The sequence below is a fragment of the Pinus tabuliformis genome, chromosome X (genome assembly GCF_031772625.1).
Source record: "Pinus tabuliformis cultivar Carrire ecotype Pingquan chromosome X, CPIR1, whole genome shotgun sequence".
NCBI lineage: Eukaryota > Viridiplantae > Streptophyta > Pinopsida > Pinales > Pinaceae > Pinus > Pinus tabuliformis.
Window position 1 is genome coordinate 1,611,222,922 of NC_142308.1, and position 21,785 is coordinate 1,611,244,706.

The 21,785-nt window shown below is 35.7% G+C and overlaps 1 protein-coding gene across 1 annotated transcript; it reads right to left on the reverse strand.

Annotated features, from left to right (window-relative positions):
- Nucleotides 1–6,842: 6,842 nt before the first annotated feature.
- LOC149146201 (putative receptor-like serine/threonine-protein kinase At5g57670) lies at nucleotides 6,843–13,512 on the reverse strand. The gene is made up of 7 exons (XM_089453344.1): nucleotides 12,927–13,512; nucleotides 9,563–9,817; nucleotides 8,780–8,937; nucleotides 8,412–8,491; nucleotides 8,154–8,289; nucleotides 7,616–7,765; nucleotides 6,843–7,494 (listed from the first exon to the last, which is right to left on the reverse strand). Exons 1-7 carry the CDS (start codon nucleotides 13,324–13,326, stop codon nucleotides 7,351–7,353), a joined length of 1,323 nt encoding a protein of 440 aa, XP_089309470.1. The 5' UTR covers nucleotides 13,327–13,512; the 3' UTR covers nucleotides 6,843–7,350.
- Between the last annotated feature and the right edge of the window lie 8,273 nt (nucleotides 13,513–21,785).

Genomic DNA, 21,785 nt, shown 5'->3' on the forward strand with positions numbered 1-21,785 from the left:
TCCCTGTTGATCCAGGATATCGAAGCATAACCTAGAGAGAAGAAACATCCAGATGTGATTCTACAATCCACCATATTACTAGCCTCCCAGTCAGTATCAGAATAACCATGGAGCCTCACATTCCCGGCAGCGTATCTCAGTCCATAGGTGATTGTGCCCCAGAGATATCTCAAGAGATTCTTGGCAGCAATCCAGTGTATGTGATGAGGCTCGACCATAAATTGACTCGATGTATTCATTGCAAAACATATGTTCGGACAGTAGTTCACTAAGAACATCAGGCCCCCCATGAGTTGACGATACTCAGAAGGATTTCCCAAATCGGGCCCAGCAACACTTCCGCATAACTTCTTGAAGTTAAGTTCCATCGGAGTAGTCACAAACTTGCAGTCCACCATCCCAAATCTTTCAAGTAGCTTCACAATGTATTTTCCTTGAGAAAGGAAAATCTCACCTAGCTTTTGCCAGACCTCCAACCCTAAGAAATAATGCAACAGTCCTAGGTCCTTTATCTCGAATTCGGAAGGCAACTCCCTCTTACATTAATGAATGAGAGGGTCTGCACCTGTCAGAAAGAGATCGTCCACATAAAGTACCAAGATGAGAGGTCTATCATTCTCAACCTTAGAGTAAAGGTTCAGATCAGCTTCACTTCTTGTAAAACCCTGCTTCATCAGATAGTTGTCGATCCTCTCATACTAAGCTCGGGGAGCTTGCTTCAACCCATAGAGGGTTTTCTTCAACCTGCATACATGTGTTTGACGATCTTGAACTTCGAACCCCTTGGGTTGTTCTACATAGACTTTTTCCTTAATTGAACCATGCAAGAAGACGGTCTTGACATCCATTTGGTGTAGATTCCATCCTTGCGAGACAACAAGGCCTATAATCGAACAGATGGTGGTATATCGGGCAACAGGTGCAAATATCTCATCGTAGTCCACACCTTCCTTTTGAGAGAAGCCTCGAGCAACAAATCTGGCCTTGAACTTTTCAGCGCTTCCATCAGCGCCATGCTTGACCTTGTAGAGACATTTCGAGGTGACAACGAATTTGTCCTTGGGTCTAGGGACCACATCCCAGACATCATTATTCATAATCGACTCATACTCTTCGTTCATAGCATCCTTCCAAACTTGGTGCTTCACAGCTTCTTCGAATGTGCAAGGCTCAGATTGAACAATGGTGCTCATCGCGGCTAAGTACCCTTGGTACCTATTCGACTTCTTACTTTCACGAAAAGTCCCCCTTGGTGGAATATGTATCTCAACATCTTCAAGAGTTTCCCTAAGCCATGACAGTCTCCTTTTTTAGGAGGAGGGCTCATGAGGAGGTGGATCAATGGGATTCATTGGTCCTTCAACATCGAGTATTGACTCAACCTGTAGTTCTTCCTGCTTTCCTGTATCTTCTTCTTTGTCCTTCCTTAGAATAGGAAGGCTACTAATTTTTCCAAGGGAAACATCTTCATCAAAGGTGACATCATGACTTATCTAAACTTCTCTCTGACCAGGCACATGGATTTTATATGCCTTAAAAGTTTCACTATAGCCTACAAATGTTCCTTTCTTCCCAGATGCATCCAATTTGCTTCTCTTTTCTTTCGGCACATGAAAATATATGGAGCTACCAAAAATTCTAAAGTGAGAAACATCAAGTTTCTTACCGGTGAAAACTTCTTCGGGAGTTTTGGAGTCCAACACTTGATGAGGGCATCTATTTTGAACATACACAATAGTGTTGCCATCTTCCACCCATAAGAACTTTAGAAGGCTTTGATCATGAAGCATGGCACGTGTGGCTTCTATAACTGAATGGTTCTTCCTTTCAGCAACACCATTTTGCTCAAGAGTATATGCGGTAGTAGTCTCCCTCTTAATGCTAGCTTCTCTACAATAGGCATTGAACTCATTTGATTCATATTCGGTTCCATTATCGGTCCTCAATATTTTGATCCTCTTCCTAGTTTGATTTTCGACCAAAGCTTTGAAAGAAGGGAACCATGAGAATACTTCATCTTTCTTCTTCAAGAAATATATCCAATTTTTGCGATAGAAATCATCCAGAAAGATAGCATAATATAAATATCCTCCCAAAGATGTCACAGGCATCATACCAGATAGATTAGAATGAACCAATTGCAAAATGTCGGTAGTCTTGCTATCACTTGAACAAAATGGTCTCCTTGTATGTTTTCCTTCGACACATCCCTGACAAGCACCTTCATGTTTTATTTTAAATTCGAGCATACTTGACACCATCTTCCTCACATCGGGTAGAGCCTTAATGTAGATGAGAAAACCTCCGGTGCCATAATTCGGATTGGAGAGATGTGTCGCAAGACATAGCTTCCAATGAACTTCCTCCAACTTGGTATAGGCTACCAACCCTAAATCCAAGGGTAAATGCATCTTTAAAATTCCTTTTCCAAACATGTATCTTTCCATCGATGAATGCCACCTTGAATCCTTTGTCCTCCATCATCGAGATAGATACCAGATTCTTCTTTAGATCAAATACATGTAGTACTTCTTGTAAATGAATGGTGTTATATTGATTCAATTGAAGAGTAACATTCCCAACTCCCTTCACAAGATAGGTGGTATTGTCCCCAAGAATGATTTCCAAATTTGTGTCATTTTCTATCAAATTTGAAAGAGCTTCCTTATACCCAATGAAACGCCTTGAAGCACCACTATCAATCAACCAATTTCCCAAGGTATCCGGAGGAGAGGCAGTATAGAGTGCAAATATAAGATAAAATTATTTTTTCTTGTTATCAACAACATTAGATTCATCATACATGGAGTTTCTTGATCTTTTGGGAGTTCGACCATTTCCATGTTGAGTAGCGGGGCATTCCTTTTTCCTTTATTATTGAATTTGTCATTCCTTTGATTGTTGTTGCCCATGTTGTTGCCCCTGAAATTTTTGTGGTTGTGCTTGTCATCATCATGAGGTGTATCCCTTCGACACTCCCTAGCATAGTGCCCAAACTTGTTACAAATGAAGCATCTTCCCTTCCTTCCATTTTTGAATCCCGGTCTTCCTTGACATTGCTTCCTTGAACCTACATTGTTCTTCTTTTTAGCATGAGCGGAGAACGCAGTAGGATCATTCCTATTTGAAGGCATGTCCATTTCCATCATCCTTGTCTCTTCTTGAGAACATCTAGTCACAATTCTTCAAAACCTGAAACCTTGTCGTTGTTGAGGATAGTAGAGTTGAACACATGCCATTCATGAGGGAGTCTTCCAAGGGCAATGAGAGTGAGCTCCCTATCAACAATAACTTCTCCTATTGAATGTAGATCATTTTTTATCTCGTTAATCCTCATGAAGTAGGATTGAACAGCTTCACCTCTTCCTTTCTTTATTTCCTTCAATTTGTTCTTGACAACTTGGTTTGCATTGCTAACTTTCAACATCCCAACCAACCTGTCATATATCTCCTTTGATGTGTTCAAATCAGAGACGTAAGCAACTAAATGTTTATGAATAAAATCCCTGATGATTTTCTTGGCTTTGACTTCACCTTTCTTGTACTTTGTCTTAACAACAGCCAGTGCATTTGCAGGAGGTTTAGTGATCTTTCCCTGCATATAGTCCATAACATTTTACTCTTCTAAAGTCAAATCAAGAGACATCTTCCATGCATGATAATCAGACTTATCATTGAGCTTGTCATCAAGCTTGAAGTAAGATGCGAAGGCCATTAACTCTCATCATTCTCCAACGAATCTTAGCGATTGCTCTTTTCACTCTTGCTTGGGCTCTGTCTTCACCTCAGTCTGATACCATGTTAATTTTAGATAAAATGGTATGTTCTAAGCTTAAAAGCAATTTACTTCAATTTTTTTATTAGCCCAATATCAATTTTCAGATTAGCAATCACATTAACATGATAGTAAATGCAAATAGAACATAAATAAAAATAGTAGAAAACAAGAGGACACAAGATGTGGCGCATGCTAAGGACAAACATCAATGTGGGGAAACCCTTTGATCATGTGTTCTTATTATTCTTCAAAAGTTTAGCAAAGAGAGAGAGTACAATATACAAAATTCAGTTGCCCAATCAAAGTCAAATATGTCAAGTCAAACAACAGCAACATGAAACCCTAACCAAAAAGTCAACTTTGGTCAACGGGGCAGAATTTATCCTTCAAATCAGCTCAGTCAAACCCAGTCAACTCTGCCTCCAACAATCATTCAAATCAGCCCAAAACAATCCTAAAAATGACAGTTAAACTTGGTCAACGCAAAGGTCAAACCTGCGGTCAATACTAGTCAAACAACTATGTTTGCCTTGATTTTTGTGCCCAAAAATGTGGCCTGCCCACACAGAAAATTCCACAAGAAAAACGTAATCAAACTCGGTCAACTGCAACTCGGTCAACATTGGTCAAACCCTTCCTACAATTCGGTCAACGCCCAAAACAGAAAACATAGTCTGCCCTTCACACATGTGGAAAGAGAGAAGGCTGCCCTGAATTTGTACAACCCAATCAGATGAGGGGAGAGAGGTGTGAGAATGAATGATGTCCAAATGAGGTAGCGCACCTTCTATTTATATGCAACGTTGAGGATGAATAGACATGTCTTTTGGGCTTCTGAGCCTACATTAGATTGTTGGTTGACCTTGACAATTTGTCCATAAACGAAATAAATTCATAATTCCATTTGTACATGTCATAGTGAGATGGTCTGTAGATCAATCCTACACCTCTCAAAAAAAGGAATCCAATAAAAATATATGTTGCATCATATGAGCGGTCCAAGGTGGAGTTTGGCCCTAGTTGCCAAATTTAACATACTACAATACATAAACCCTCTTTGTTTGCTCCCCCTCTATCCACTCCCAATTACTCTGTTCATCTATGGAATAAATGCACTAGAATAGAATGGAACATTTTTCCTCCTAGTGACCCAATTATAATACAACCCGATAACCAACTAGGGGTTAGATTTAAATTGTTCAACCCTCAATATAAGTTACAACTCGACCCTTCTAGAGTCTTCTTCATAGTGCCCATGTGGGTAGCCCCTTTTCCATGAGTAACAAGGGTCTATAAGCATCTTTTCGAATTATGGTGGTCAATTTTGATAGGTCAACATTCAAGGGGCATAACCTTTTCATACGAGCTCCAATTGAGGTGATTCTTGTGTCGTTGGAAAGGTATCGGTATGTAGATTACGGAATATAGGCCCATAGTAAAGTCAAGACTACAGAAAGTGGTCATTTAATGTCTCAAAATAGCTCTTAAAGTTTTTCACCCAATATTTTCCAAGCTAAGACCATAGGTAAAAATGATCTTACAAATTGATTCATCAAAAATTTTCACTCTAAAACACTGAAATTGATAACAAATAATATATTGATCCAATTCAAATCACTTGCCCCAAAAAAGAGAGCAGAGATGCACTCTCCGCTCCACTCCTCCGCATCTACCTACCCCACATAAATTTTAATATACCCCAAACTTTAATACGACTTTAAGGGACCCCAAATGCGATTTTATTCGAGACTTCGGTAGATAATAGAGACTTAAAAAATGACTTACTAAAAACTTTTCAAGTGCAAATAGAGAGGCGCCGTAAACCCCTTGGCCGGATGTAAGAGACAAGGAGATGGCAGCAAACCATTAAGTTTGGCAAGGTGGCAAGCTCACCCTGGAGGGAATTTAGGCAGAACTTCATTGGGAAGTGTGCAGGGAGATTTTAGCTACAACACCCTCTAGCAGTTGCTTGTGTTTGCATTTTTTTTAACCAATGAAGTTAAGTAAAAGGTGGAATTTGTGTTGCTTGTGTGTGCATTTTTTTTAACCAATGAAGCTAAGTAAAAGGTGGAATTCGTGTTGCATGCCGGCCTCTAATTTTGCCACAAAGATTCAAAATATTACCTTTCTGGGCAGTTTCAGGATAGTGAGTTCCTTGTGTCTTCCATTAACGCTTGCTGATGTTTCACATGATTAGTCATTGTTTTCGACACCACGTCAGCTGTCTGTAAGGAAACAATCACAAAATTTCCTCAAAAGTAGACCAAAGCCCTTTTTCTCTTGTTTTTATCCTCCATGTAATTTGAGCATATACTAAAGCACATGAAACTCATTTGTATATTCTTAAACAGGCTGCCCAGATCAGAGACATTGCCAATAAAAGTCTGTTTTCATTTTACCCAAATTTACGAAATTCCTTTTCAAGCACTTAACACTAGCAAACCCCTCCTATTGCGGTCTAGCTTTAGCCTGCACAAACTAATTAATTTCTTTGTAAAACAAATAACAAATAGGAAACTCTCTTGGGTCCTGCTCGTCATCAGAACTGCATCCAGATCCAAATATGCAACTCTAATTATCTGTTGTCGTCTAACAAATAGGAATTCATGCACAACCTACAACCAGATAATATGCATAATATAGTATATATGTGTTGTTAAATCAAAATTTGGTCCTGCATTTGACTACAACTAGATGGCCTACCAGATGGTGTAAGTGTTGCTAAATCAAAATGTGGTCCTACATTTTATAATAACCCCCTGAATAATTTCTTCGTTTCTAGTTATATCCAACTGGAAGGTTCTAAACTTCTATAGCTTCATAAATTCGGAGTTGTTTTTTTTAAAATGCATCATATATTACATGAAAATCAATTAGCAAGTACATCAAGAGTACAATATCCAGGCGCCCACACAGTGGTCACATCAGGACCCCCTGGAAACATAAAGAAGGCTTCCTAGCATATTGGCCTTCGCTCACACTAGGAGAGTAACCATTCTGGCAGCGATCTAGATAGCCAAATCTGTTCTGAAGAGAGAGACTTCTGCCCGGTTGAAAGATGTACTGGCATCATAAAAGTGGCCATATCTCCATAAAAGAAATGCCAGTTAACCGGATCACGTCCCACATACTCCTCCCAGTTTGTCAGATCGTCAAGTTGTCCCTACCACAATCCCCGATTATAAGTGCTCGATTTTGGAGAGTATTATCGTGATGTGTCTGACGTAAGCATCGCCTTCCCAGCTTTCTAGATAGTTGTATGCCATTGGATAATCAAATTGGAAAACAAACATGATATATGCATATCGCTGAAATATCAAAATAATGTTGCTCCTTGTGTCAACAATATATTTACGAGAGAGGAAGAAGTTACTGACATATACCCACATTCTGTGTCTCTGAATGGATGAAGATAATCTTGTAAGGTAACTCCTGACCTCCCAAACAAATAGTTCTGCAAGCCGCATTCTATACCTTTAATGAGTTAGATACAAATTTCAGTGTTAGACCAGCAATTTCTGGTTAGTTAGGAAACAAGTTAAAATTACAGTTGTTCTGAGGAGGTTTCTCTATTAAATGGCTCCATTTGTAGTAGCAATTTCAGTTTCTGATTCATCAAATCCCCAGAAATCATCATCTTCATCTATCAGCGCTGTTGGCATTTTCCAATAATCTGCTAGCTCATCACTTTGACCTTCTATCAATAAATGTAACACCTGAAAGGAAAAAGCAACGACAATATTGCCGAGAGTTTTGATATAGCTTGAAGGAAAGACGCAAGGTAATCAATAGGGTGTATCAATGAGAACTTGAATTCAGAAAAATGAAGAAAAACACCTCAATCATTGATGGCCGCCATATTGCTGAATGTCTTACACAGAGTGACGCAGTTAACACCGTTCTCTGCATCTGATTAATATCATATTGACCTCGAAGCCGTGGATCTACTAGTGCATGAATGTTTCCAGACTCCATTAAGGGTTTGGCCTGGACCAAAAGCAGACAAATTTAACATAAATCCACTTATCTGCCTACTATATTTTGTTGCTTTTTGCCCGTATATTATAGACAACAAAGATGGACAAAGGTCCAAGGAAGAATCCAACTATTGAAAATCCCCAAACTTCATTTTCAATGCAAATTAATGAATTTGGCACAGCACAGATACTGCTATGATTTAATGCTTTCTTTGTATTAGGCCGTCACATAGCACAGCTAGACATGCATGTGTTCATTCTTGAAGGGTTAGTATGTGGCCTTCTATGTAACAAAACTAAATAGTTAACTAAAAGACACATCTATATTCTGATGGTGTATGTTTTCAGGGAGTTTATTAATAAAACACAACTGCTTACAGAAAAACAATTGTACTCACCCAAGACACTATGTTCTGCTCAGAAGCATCAATTGGTCTACGGCCTGAGATAATCTCAAGCAACAGTACCCCAAATGCATAAACATCAGTTTTCTCATCAACAATCCCATGCAGGAAATACTCAGGTGCCAAGTACCTGCTCGAGAAGTTTAACATAATGTATCACAACCCTTCAAAAAGCAAGACGTCAAGGCCATTTACGAATAAGAAGAGTAATGCAAGATACGAGGTAGAGATGGAAGATTGAGAACCACGAACCCAAAAGTTCCTTCAATTGGAGTTACAGAATGATGAGTCCACTGTCTTGGAAGCCATTTTGCCAAACCAAAATCTGAAATCTACAATAAGCCAAGACAATAATAACAACTAATCCCAAAAATAAGTTATTCAAGTACTTCTACTATCAACAACAAGATCAAAAGACTAGAATACCTACAAGATATATCATTCTTTGTAAACTTTTTTGCATCGAGATTAAACATTTCTGGCTTACTAATATATTAAAAAGAGAGATGGGCAGGTATCTTCTATCGTGATTTTCTCTAATCAAACTAAATTAAACATGGTTTTCAAAGAAATGCGTATGTGTTGCATTTTATTACAAATATACATTTGAGTTTGGTTACCTGTGGTTCAAAATCCGAACCTAGCAAGACATTTGAAGACTTTATATCTCTATGGATGATGCGCCGTTGGCAGCATTTGTGCAGATAATGCAACCCCCGTGCTGTTCCAATAGCTACCTTATACCTAATTGACCATTCCAGCACTGTAGTCTTGGTGCCTGTTTGTCAAAGATGAATATATTTTGGCATTTAGACATCCAACAAACTGCTTATCCACACAACATGGTAATCAAAGTGGTGTTTCATAATTGACTTGGAAACGTGTTAAAGCTGAAATCACTGCAAACCATGAAATTGCAGAAAAATGCAAAAAAATGTTTGTCAACTTAGGTTCTCGCATTTCTGTGAGGAAAACCTAAACAGGGATCTAATCGGCAAATAACCATTAATATAAATTTTCTATTAAAGCAAAATAATTTAAAGAAGCTGGTCTCAATTTTGTGCTTCAGGAGTTGATTGTTTCTGGAAGATGCTTCCTTTGGCTAGGCCAATCAACACCAAAGTGGAAAGCCATTGGCACTTGAGCAAGGAACTTTATCCATCACCGCAACCAACCAGCTTTTATGTCCATGACGACCCACAAGAGGCTAACAATTACAAGGGGGTCTTGAATCCTAGTGGGGGAACATGACCAGCATCGTTTACTAACCAGACAAACCCTTGTTGACTTCAGTGATTTTGAATGCAAATGGAGTTTGAATTATAGATATTTTTTAGTAGGTGAATGAAATTGATCCAACTAACTATACCTTGGAAAGATTGCAGGACAATTTAGATAGTTACCATGAAGAAGCGAAGCCAAGCTACCATGTGAATTGAAATGGAAGATGAGATGAAGGCCATTCTCAATGCAACACCCTATGAATGAGGCCGTGTTGGGATGGCATACATGCCCAATGATTCCCAATTCCGTTAGAAACTCTTTCTCTTTTCTTTCATCTGTGTTTGCTTTTGCAAGTCTCTTAACTGCGATCATCTGCCCATCAGGTAGGATTCCCTTGTACACCTCTGCATATCCACCTCTGCCCACCAAGTTATCTACAAACCCAAACACAGTAATAAGTGCCCTTCAAATTTTCTGCTAGGGTGTTCAACTAACAAAGCTTTATCTCCTTTCCCAGCAATGCTTTCTAATATCAGCCAAAGACATCTAACAAGCATATGTAAACTAACGAGAGTAAACGAGGATAAGAAAATCAATGTTTGGAAAATTTCATGTCGGCTATCTTATAGAAACATATTCACATTACAAATCATTTTGCAACCATTAGTATAAAGTAAAAAGATGATAATAGTAGAGGAAAAAATGCATCACTGGTTTTGGTTGCAACCATTTGTGATGATTTCCCAAGTGCAACACCATTAAGATCACATGACGTGTCCTTTGTTAGGAATTTTGTTCCACATCAATATGCATAAGACTGCTCTGAGACAAGTATCTTCTATTCTTGGCTCCGAACGTGAAAAGAAATAAACATATTTTTCAATTGCCTATCCAACAATTTCAGCCATTATAATCAGGAAAGTGATGCTTTCTATCCAAAAACTTCAGCTAGTATAATTCGGAAAGTGATGCTTTCAAACAATACATCGGTAAAACAGTACCTAACCCAAAACATATTCCAGAACCATAGTCGAACAGTTTCATTCACATAATCAACACATGCTCCCGTGCCCGTGTAAGAATTTAAGTTTTGTCTAACCCTATTGAAGAAGCCAACATGTTCTTAAGTTTTGAACTCGTAGTTAGAGAAGCAATGTTTTCCAAAGCGTTGTATGGGGTAAAAAGCTGGGACTCTCATAGTGAACCAAAAGAAAACTGGATATAAAATCACCAATGCAATAAAGCCTTGTTTACTTGAAGGGATAGCCAACCAAATTTTAAAAGCTTGTCCATTCAAAAAGTTGGACGGATGCTTTAGTTTCTGACATGCTTGGAAAAAGAAGCGCATGTTGTATGACATTTTTTTGTGGAAATGCTTCAAGAATCATACCCCAAGTGGCTATGTCGGAAAGAGTGGATTGCTTTCATCTTATGTGCCGGCTCTGAAGGAAAGTTATTCTCCCAAAATTGCCTCATTCCTTTGGCACTCACGCTGAACCTTGGTGGATGGTTTGAGATTCTATTGACCCTCATAAATGAACTAATTCCACAAGTAGCCGTATCACCTTGAGCAAACTACCTTCAGCTTTGGTGCTATGTCTGAATGTTAGTTATTTCCCAAATAATTAAAATTGACCAAGACTTGCATACGACTCATTCCTTTGAAACTAGGTTAAACCCCGGTAGATAACTTGGCACTGTTAACCTTATAAATGAACCAATACCTTGTTGGAATTTTCGATGACTTAAACTCAAAAACATTTAAAGGCTGATCTAAGTAGCCAATCTAGAGATGATGACATTATTATGGACATTTATATGACATGTATCTATAGGTGAAGCACCTCAAATTGGTCTCGCTATTCGCTAAGTTGCCTAAACATTACTGAGACTAATCCACTTTGACCAACCACCAATTAAAGCGGATGGATGGTAATAGTTGAAAATTTATAAGTGGCTGGTGTGGACCTCCAAAACCATGATAAGAATGTAGATACAAAATAAGCAATGAAGTTACTTTTAAGCCCTGAGCGTCCCCAACTCAAAATCAATCGGAGAATGTAACTTCTAATGAGAAATTGGTAAAGAAACTACAACTAGGCATAGAAAATTTTAAGTGCCTAAACATTCAGAAGACTGCTTTGCCATCAGAGGGCAAAAGTTGTGCTGGTTTACATGCAATTTCACATAAATGGTATTACACCTGTCACTGGTTTGGGTATAGTGTCTAAACTTTCGGAAGCCTTCCCATCTTTGACCAGCCGTCACTACATAAAAAGAAAAACAATAGTCGGAATAATGATTTAGAGAGATCGAAGAGTAGGAGATGGCTTGGACCAGCATGAACAGTTGATATGGAAAATTTGAAAGAGATAAAAGAACTACACTAAATTTCAGAAAAATAACAATAATAAATAAAGAAAATATATTTTCCATCAATAGGAAAAGTTACATTTTCTATATCATGCAAACTTTTAAGAATAGCTCATTTCAATACATAGATATACTGGATACTGACAGTTGAAAGTGAGAAGTTGTAGTGAAATCGGGTAATAAAAAAAGTCAGGGTGTGTGCCATTTTTTCCATCTTTTATAAGCAGACAAGCAAGTCTGACTTGGTCCCAATTCAAAAGTAAGACCCAGACTAAGTCAGATTTGGAGGAGCAAAGTCCTGAAGATGTACTACATCTGGTTAGTCCAAAATGTTGAAAAAGATAATGAAGACTCAGTTGCTCCCAAAGGCTTTTTCTTCCGGACTGTTTAGACTGCGGCAATTGGAGAATTATGACAACTTGGTTTCTCACATAGCATAGTCAAACTCGGGAGTGAGTAGATTGCGGCAAGTGGAGAATTGTGACAACTTGGTTTCTCACATAGTATAGTCAAACTCGGGAGTGAGTAGATTGGAACCAGGAAGAATATGGTAAGACTTACTGCAACAAGGGTAATTTTCTATTAAAATTACCTAAAACTTGCACCTGACCCCAAACTGGATATGTATTCTTGCACAACCACCAAGCTCTGCAACATTCATTACAGTAGAGGGTTTGCACAGACATCAGATGGTGTAGATGTGTGCTTACACTGCAATAAATGCTACTTAGCTTGGTGCGTATTGCTTGCAATTATGAAAGCCAAATATTGGTTTATAAGTCATTATCCACATCCAAAAAAAAAAATTGCCAATTCTAAAACTGGCTTTGTAATAAAAGTACTGGACTCTTCAACCAGCTCTTCCAACAGAACCACCCAGAACTTACAGCTGACTGGGTTGTTCGTACTTAAAGGGAAATTGAACCTTGTTAGATAGCTGGCGTGACACTATCTTCACAGCTGAACCATGGTGTCTAAAGATCTCTATGGGTTTTAAACCTACAAAGCCAAGAAGCCATCCATCTTCTGACATGCCATACTTCTTCTGCGCCCAAATAGAAAAATACTGATCATGTTAACAACTTAACACCGTGAGTGCTTCTTCTGAAATGCGTAGAATGCCAAGAGTGAAGAAAGGGAACATTTACTGTTACATTATTACAAACATACCAGCATAAAAGTTATCGGTGGCGCAACAAATCTCATCATATGTAAAACATCTCCATGAAGGCTTCCAGAGAGAGTCCGGCATTGGGATTTCATCAACGGCTTGCACTTTCGCATTGAGCTCCATGTATGAATCTCCATTATACTTGGAACTACGACGCCCCCCTAATAACTGCTTCAGAGAAGTACTATGCATGAAATACCGCATGCTTATGCTCTTCCAAATGTTCAGACAGTTGTGTGTTGGAATGAAGTCCTCGTCATCATCTTCATCCAATGGGTGTTCGTGTTCCAGCAAAATCTTCTCCGATAAAGAACGAGAACTTTCAACAGCTCTACCGCGCAGATTCTGATTTTCTTTGCTGGGCTTCTCGCCTCCCAGCGGCCTCGAGAACAAACCCATGGAAAGGGGCTTCGGGATTCGATCTCGCGACACCTAAAGGCCACCATTAATAGCACAGGTACTCGAATTTCATTGCGAAATTTGACAGCGCAGCAGGGCAACTCTGCAACGTATACCCACAACCATAGCGCGCCCTCCATCGGCCATGACATATACACAAACATATATACACCCAACGGTTTTGATTTCTTCTCCAACGTTTTGTTCTGTTTGTTCAACTCCCAGTGGACCGCTTGCCACCGGCCGAACCCAGAGTCGACCTGTTCAGCCCGTGGCTCTCTATGCCGCTGACCGTCGAGTAATGTAAGCCCACCGGCTGACGTGTCAAGGTCGGACGCGTTTTGACTGACACTTTTCTTTGTAATAATATTTTTTATTAAAAGTGATTTACTTTAACCTTTCTGAAGCGGCATGTTCTTCGGAATGTTAGGAAAGCGCAATCATAAGTTGGTAAGCGCACCAATGTAGAATTTAACCTCCGCGCTGTTGAATTTGGACTTTAGTCTTTGTTCGTTAAGCACAAAATTCAATGATGAGAAAAATTACAATAATTAATTATAAAAGTTAGTCTTTGTTCGTTAAACACACAATTGAATAATAAAAAATTGATAATAATTAAATATAAAATTTATAATAGTTTTTTATATTTATGGTCAATTTTTAAGGTTGTAAAAATTCATGCTCAAATCTACACTTGGAATTTTAATCACATTTATCTTCAACCTCCACTTAAATTTTGAAAGAGAAAGTTTTATAAACCATATAAAATATATAGATTTGTTAATAAGAATAATGTTAATCATTCTTTAAATTAACATTGATCTAAAAATGAGACTAAATATTAGTTAAAATTTAAATTAGTCAAAAAAGGACTTAAATTTATTTAGAATTCATTTGTATGTTATACAAGTATTAAGAGAAGTGTTTCGAGATAGAATTGAGATAGAATTGATAAAATAATTTTATTAAATTAAATGGTGAATTGATAAAATTATTATTTAAAATTTAAAAATAAATTCTAACATTTTTATATTACTTGGGGTCGAATGGATTTATGGTTGAGTTTTTTTATAGATTTTTATGACTTTATGAAAAAAGACATTGTTAAGGTTATTAGAGAATTGTAAAGATGTGGTTGTGTATGGCGCCTTAAATTCAACTTTTGTATCTTTATGTCTATGAAACAAAATCCTATATTGTCTATAAATTGATCTCAAAGGTTATCACTATGAGAATAAAGCTCGTTCTCAACTCGTATATATCGAAGGAACAATTTGGCTTTTTGCAAGACAGGCGAATACACGATGTTGTTGTGTTGTCTCACGAGACTTTACATATGATAAAGACAAAAATTATTTCAGCCATAGCCATAAAAATAGACCTTTCTAAGGCCTCTGATTGAGTGAGTTGAACCTTCATTTGCCTAAGTCTTATCAAAATGGGATTCCTTCTCAGTTTTGAAATTTGGACTATGGAATGTGTATCAAACACAATTTTTATCATCCTAATCAATGGTTGACCATCACCTTTCTTTAGATCACCCAGAGGCCTTTGACAAGGATGCCCACTATCACCTTTAATATTTTTTCTCGTCATTGAAGTCCTAAGCAAATTGGTGAAAGATGCAAATATCGAAGGGTGATTTATTTGGCATTAATATTTTCGAACATATCCTTATATCCCATCTCTTGTTTGTTGACGTCGTTCTCCTTTTCCTTTCATGAATAGTAGGGAACATTTCCTCTCTTGGTAGCATACTGGAAAGATTCAAGCTTATGGCCGATATGCAAATAAACAAGAAGAAATCCATAGTATCGTATTGGAACATTGGTATGACAGTGAAAAATAAATTGACAACAAACCTTCATTTTCAACAAAAAGATATTTGAAATATATGGGTTTCTATCTAAAACTGAATGCATATAAGTTTGTTGACTATACATGGATAATTAAGAAAGTGGAGGCTAGAATTGGTGTTTGGGTCAACCACTTCCTTTCAAGAGGAGGACGATTGATTCTCATCAAATATGTTCTAGAGAGCAAATCGGTTTTATGGTCGACTATAGTAAAGATCTTAAAAGGTATCCTAAAAAAGATCAGAAAGCTTAGCTACATATATTTATGGGTTGGAAATAAGTCCTCGGAAGGGGTGGCGCCATAAATTAGACTCAAATTGCAACGCCCAAGTTGTTGTAGTATATCTAGGGGGGTAGTATGGGGTACAAAGGGAGGTACCCAAGGGCATAATGTAATAATGGGATGGGTCATAGTAATAATGATATGGTTAACCCATATCATGTAAGGGATCACAAGTAGTTAGCAATAATGTAATAAGCCCATTGTATTAGATAGATGGTATTGAGGGAACCATGGTAATAACCCATGGTAATGATCCATGGTATTGTATGTATGAGGCCTATATAGAGACTAGAGACTCCCCATTGAGAGATGTCAAGGATTATTGTATTGTCAAGCATATGGCTTGTGGAGTGTTCTCCTTCCTTAAGGAGTGAATGTATGGTGTTACCCCACCTTAAGGGTTTTGATCAATAAAGAAACATTTCTATCTATTTCTATCTTATTATTTCTGGGTATATTTGTATTTCAATTCCATGGGTCATTACCATAGTTCCATTAATACCATCTATCTAATACAATGGTCTTATTACATTATTGCTAACTACTTGTTGTCCCTTACATGATATGGATTAACCACTTTATTTATTACTATGGCCCATCCCATTATTATATTATTCCCTTGGGTACCTCCCTCTGTACCCCATACTATCCCCCCTAGGTGTACTACAGTTGTTGGGTAAATGGGGGTTGAAGAACCTTATTCATTTTGGCAGCGCACTAGATGTAAAGAACCTTTGGAGATTAATGAATGACAAAACCTTATGGAACAAAGCCCTTGGATGCAAATATTTCGCGAGAAGAATAGTAGTTGGTTGGATATGTCATCCAAATAAAATGGTATCAAACTCTTCCACTGTTCGGAAAACATTCATTAATGATTTTCCTTTTATCATGCAATGGATTGCTTGGAGAGTGGGCAATGGGAAGAACGTTACGTTGGGGTTGGACGCATGGTTGGGATCAGGTGAGGATTACAAGCTCTCGCATGGAACAATTTTCACACTCCATGAAGCGGGTGTTTCTACTTTAGCATATGCATATGCATATAAGGGAAAAGATTAGGGGTCACATGCTTGGAATTCTATTCAAGATCTTGGACTGGTTGGCGCTTTAGCACAGGAATGGATAAATTATGTAGCATTACTTTCTTCTTCAATGATTAGATTATCGAAAGATGGTGAAGATGGATTAGTGTGGACAAAGAATCAATCTACATGAATCTTCTTTGGCAAAATTGGTTACCAGGTTCATCTTGAAAACATCGATGGAGGACAATTGAAATGGTGGTGGTCCTTTGTCTTGAAACAACATAGTCCTTGAAAGTGCAAACTGGTGTTATGGCTTGCCCTCAAAAATCGATTACTAACTTGGGACATCGATTTAAAGCGGGGATGGCTTGGGCTAGGTTGATGTCCTCTCTATTGTGCTAGTGAAGAAACCATGAACCATCTATTCATATGATGTATGTTTTCAAGGTAGGTTTGGTCTCTCCTAAAGCATATTTTCAATCCACTATCTACTTCTTGGGATAAACCAACACTAGAAGATTACATGAAAGATTAAACAACTGATAGATCAATGAAGGATTTGATGGTTTTCCCAACATCTTTTGTTCACAATATTTGGCGGGCAAGGAATTGTGCCACATTATAAGACAAATTTATCCCTATTGAGATTGTCGCTAGCACTATTGAACACATTGTTAAGAATTTTAAATCAGTAGTAAAATATAAGAAACAATTAGTGTCTATCTTGCCATTGTTAGAAGATGGCATTCCCTAGGGTTTATTCAATGGAGAATGCCACAAAGATCCACCCACATTTGGGGCTAATGCTTCCATGTTTATAAACTACACACATTATTATCATATACAATATTCACCTAACAGAGGAACAAATGATCAACCATAACTATCAGTGCTATGGACATTGGTCCATACCGCAATTTCTATGGAGTCAAAAAGATCAAAATCCACGGAGATTCAAAAGTAGTAATTGACCCCCCATCTAGCACATACCTTGTTTATTATTAAAAGTGAATTTGAACAACTAGAATGGTATACTTGCAGACATATTTATTGAGAGTTAAACACTTTGGCAGATCAATTATCCAAAGATGTCACCATAGGAAGACAAGGCCAACTAGTGATACATGAGTATTTTGAAGGGTAGTCATTGGAGGTTGTCATCATGGAGAATTTATGTGTATCTCAGTTGTATAATTGTCAGGAAAGGGTTGATTGTAAAATGGTTTTTTTGGTTTTCTATTTTTTTGTGTCTCTTTCTTTTTGAAAGATAGACTAGAGGAGGAAGATTTATGTTTGAATTCTCGCAGGAACTATGGGCCAACATGATGTATATTTCGATAATAAAATATAATGTTTTTTCCTGTGAAAAGAAATAAAAATCAACACATTTATATATTTTTACTATTAATATATGTTATTTATAATTTTATGAATTGGATTTAAGTCTGACGGTCAACAAAAATGCTATGATCCTCCTCACTTAAATTCAATTTCTAATTGTAACATATTAATCTTATAACAATTATTTCCTTTATAAAATATAAAATAAATTCTGATTAATAGAATATTATTTATAATTTTATTAAATTTAAGTAATAATCTAAATATAAGAGAGAAATATTAATATAGAAAAAAAGATGCCCACAAGGCGTAGAATAGACGATGGTGGGGTGTACTATTGAGGCACTACGTGATATGAAGGTCACTAATTCAAAACTTCATGGACAAAAAATCCAACCATGTTAGAAGTTTTGACACCTTAAATGCCCCAATCATAATTTTTCAAGTCAAAAATTAAACATGCAATCATTTCAAGACTCACATAACCTAACAAACAAACAAACAAATATATATATATATAACTAACAATAACATTACATAAATAACAACCATATACCTGCAACACATATAATTGTAAGTTTATTATTGTATAAATAAAAAATAAAAAAATCTCATATATCAATTTTATAAAATAATAATTAAAAAAAAATCATTACCATTAATAAATTTAAACTTTTCCTAATTAATATTTAAATAAAATTCTTTAATATGAATGATGTCATAGATATTATCAATTCATCCCATGACGCAAGGTCACTCTATCATATTTCAAATATATTTTTCATATAAATAAAGTTCAAACATGATTATAACCTTCATCAAAATCTTAAAAAAAAAATAGCATTCATATCACGACCTACATATAAAAACTATATTTTATTTTTATAAATAAAGTTTAAACATGATTATACATATTCGGCAAATATATTTTTCCTATAAATAAAGTTCAAACATGATTATACACGTTCATCAAATATTAAAAAAAAATAGCATTCATATCACGACCTACATATAAAAACTCTCTTTTATTTTTATAAATAAAGTTTAAATATGATTATACATATTCACCAAAATATTAAAGGAAAAAGAGATAACATTCATACCACGACCTACATATAAAAAATTCCAGAAGGAAAATGAGAGTAATTGAAATATTATAAAGAATTTAATGGTATGAAAAGCCTTATAAATTAAACATGGAGAATGCATATAAGGTATTTATAACGCTTTAATAAATATTATTGAAGGTATTTATAACACTTTAATAAATATTATTGAAGGTATTTATAATGCTTGAATAAATATTATTATCGACATTCAGTGTATTCAATTACATGTAATGATAATGGAGCGCACAAATACGTTGTATATTGTTTATGATCTTTTTATTGAAAACGACATATATATCAAAAGTGTGGCTTAAATGCACACAATAGGTAGGGGAGAGTATTTAGTATATTTTAATGTTTAGTTTAGTTAGTATATATTTTAAGTAAGATTAATGGTTAAGAGTATTTTTTTTGTAAAAGAGTTTATGGGTTCAAAACCAGAGGGGTAGAGTATGTATGCTTTTGTAGATTTAGTAGTTAATTTGTTGCATGGAGGTGAATCCTTTGTCCCATAAACAAAGGTGGAAGTGAGTCCCTTGTCCCATAAACAAAGGTGGTCTCATATAGCTGTGACCTAAAAATTGGATAATAATAATAATAATAATACGTTTTGGAATATTTTTTAGTATATTTTTTGGTTTAATTTGTCTAGAATTTGGTAGGGATTTCTTGAAATCACATGTTTGAGTTGTAAACTCTCCATAATTTGAGTGCCTTCATGGTTTTTCAAGGTGTTGAACCCATATATGCAGTGAAGAAAACCCATTTTAAACAACATAAATTAAGATATAGCCCCAAAAAATTAGCACCAACCAAAGACTCCAAAAGGTAGCATGTTTAGGCAACCTATTTTAATTATTTGATGTTTTTGTTTTAGTATTTTTTTTGGTTGATTTTGTTTAAAATTTAATAAAGAATTTATGGAATGATAAGTTTGAGCTTTGTAATCTACCTAATTTAAATGCTTCAAAAAGATTTTTAGAATACGAAATCTATTTATGCATTACCCGATTTAAGTGTTTGAATTTTTTTTCAAAATATTAAATCTATTTATGCATTAAAATATGTTATTAATCTATTTATACATTAAAAAGTGTTTTTAAATAATAAAAATTCACAATTTCACCCAAAAATATTATTATTAGATTTTGACCCCAAAAAAATAAATATATCATGATTAAAATACACCATAAACACTCGACATAAACACTAACTACTGTGTATTAAATCCTCTACCTACAAACCGTAAAGCATTTAATGCTTTATAATTAGAAGACTTAGTGCTCCTTCAACATGTATTATTTATGTGCTATTTTGTTTATAAATTCATACATTTAATATAATTTATTAATGAATTATCAATAAATTAGTTTTAATTATTTATTAACTTATATATAATCTAATTTGTTAATATATAAAGTTTTTGATTAAAATTTGTACAATTCTTTTTTAAAGTGATCATAATATTAATATAATTAAATATGATTTTATTTATTTATATATATTTACATTTCATTCTATTTTTTAAAATTATAGTGCATTTATCTCCTAAATATGAGGTGCTTTCAATTATTTTTCTCTTTAATATAAAATTTATGGAATTATATATATACACCTCTCAGCATGATTGATATGCAAAATAGAAGAGGTTCATTAGGCATAACAAAGGTGAAGCAACCATGAAATAAACTAAAAAAATATTTGCCTACACCTTTATCTCCAATGGCCCCATTGTACAACCAACTTAAATGCCTCTTGTTATTATTACTATAGGGAAGTCATATAATTATGCTTAAAAGGTGGTTGTTGATAGTGTGAAACTCAAATGATATACATACTAATATGTTTGGAAAAAGGCTTTTCACCACATTTGTCCAATTACTAACTAGAAAAAGCAAACAAGCTTGTATGAGCTCCCGGTATTGGTAAGGGAAATAAGAAACCTAAAGAACCCATTTTTTACAAGTGTAGTTTATTTAATGTTGAAGACCCTACCCAATACCACTTAATCATCCCAGAGTACTTTTGCATCCAACCCTCATCATTAAGCACACTGATGATGAGCCTCAACAACTAATCATTAAAATAAGGGAAAAGGAATGTGAAGGATAATGAATGTAAGATACGTAATCAAATGATGTGTGGCCACACATGACAAAGTGTGTAACCCCCACAGTGCATTGGATTTATATGAAGTGGAATGGAAACAATGACATCTCTACATGTGGAAGACAACGCATTCCTAAATCACTAACCAAGTTTTTATCCCATACAAGGAACTATGCAACAAAATGGGAAAAAAATAAAGCTGAATTAGTAGATCATATTATTTGTGTGAAGGACCCCTTGAGACCTATAAAAAGCATTTTGTGGGTCATATATTTTTCTTTCAAGTTGATTTTCTGAAGCTTATATACATATATATGTAATAGTTTTATAATATTATTAACAAATAATTACATCATTATTATTTAAAAATATATAATAATTTTACAACCTAATCATATTAAAAAAGATATCTCACCTTCCAATTGCTAAAACCAAAAGTGTCAATATGAAAAGAAATATCTCACCTTCCGATTGCTAAAACCAAAATTGTCCCTATACTCTCAAAATTTGACCACAAAATTAATACATGCTAAGATTGCAGCGTGCTGTCTATGTTGCATGCTCAATCATTTATGAAAATGGTAAGATATACTTGGGCTAGTTGTAGATTTAGAATCTTTAAAAAGTGGTCCTCTTTATGAGGATACACTTAATCATGGAAAATGATGCATGCGCATGCATGGAGGGTGGGCGCATGCAGGGTGCATAACATGCTAGGCCCCTATCTCCATAG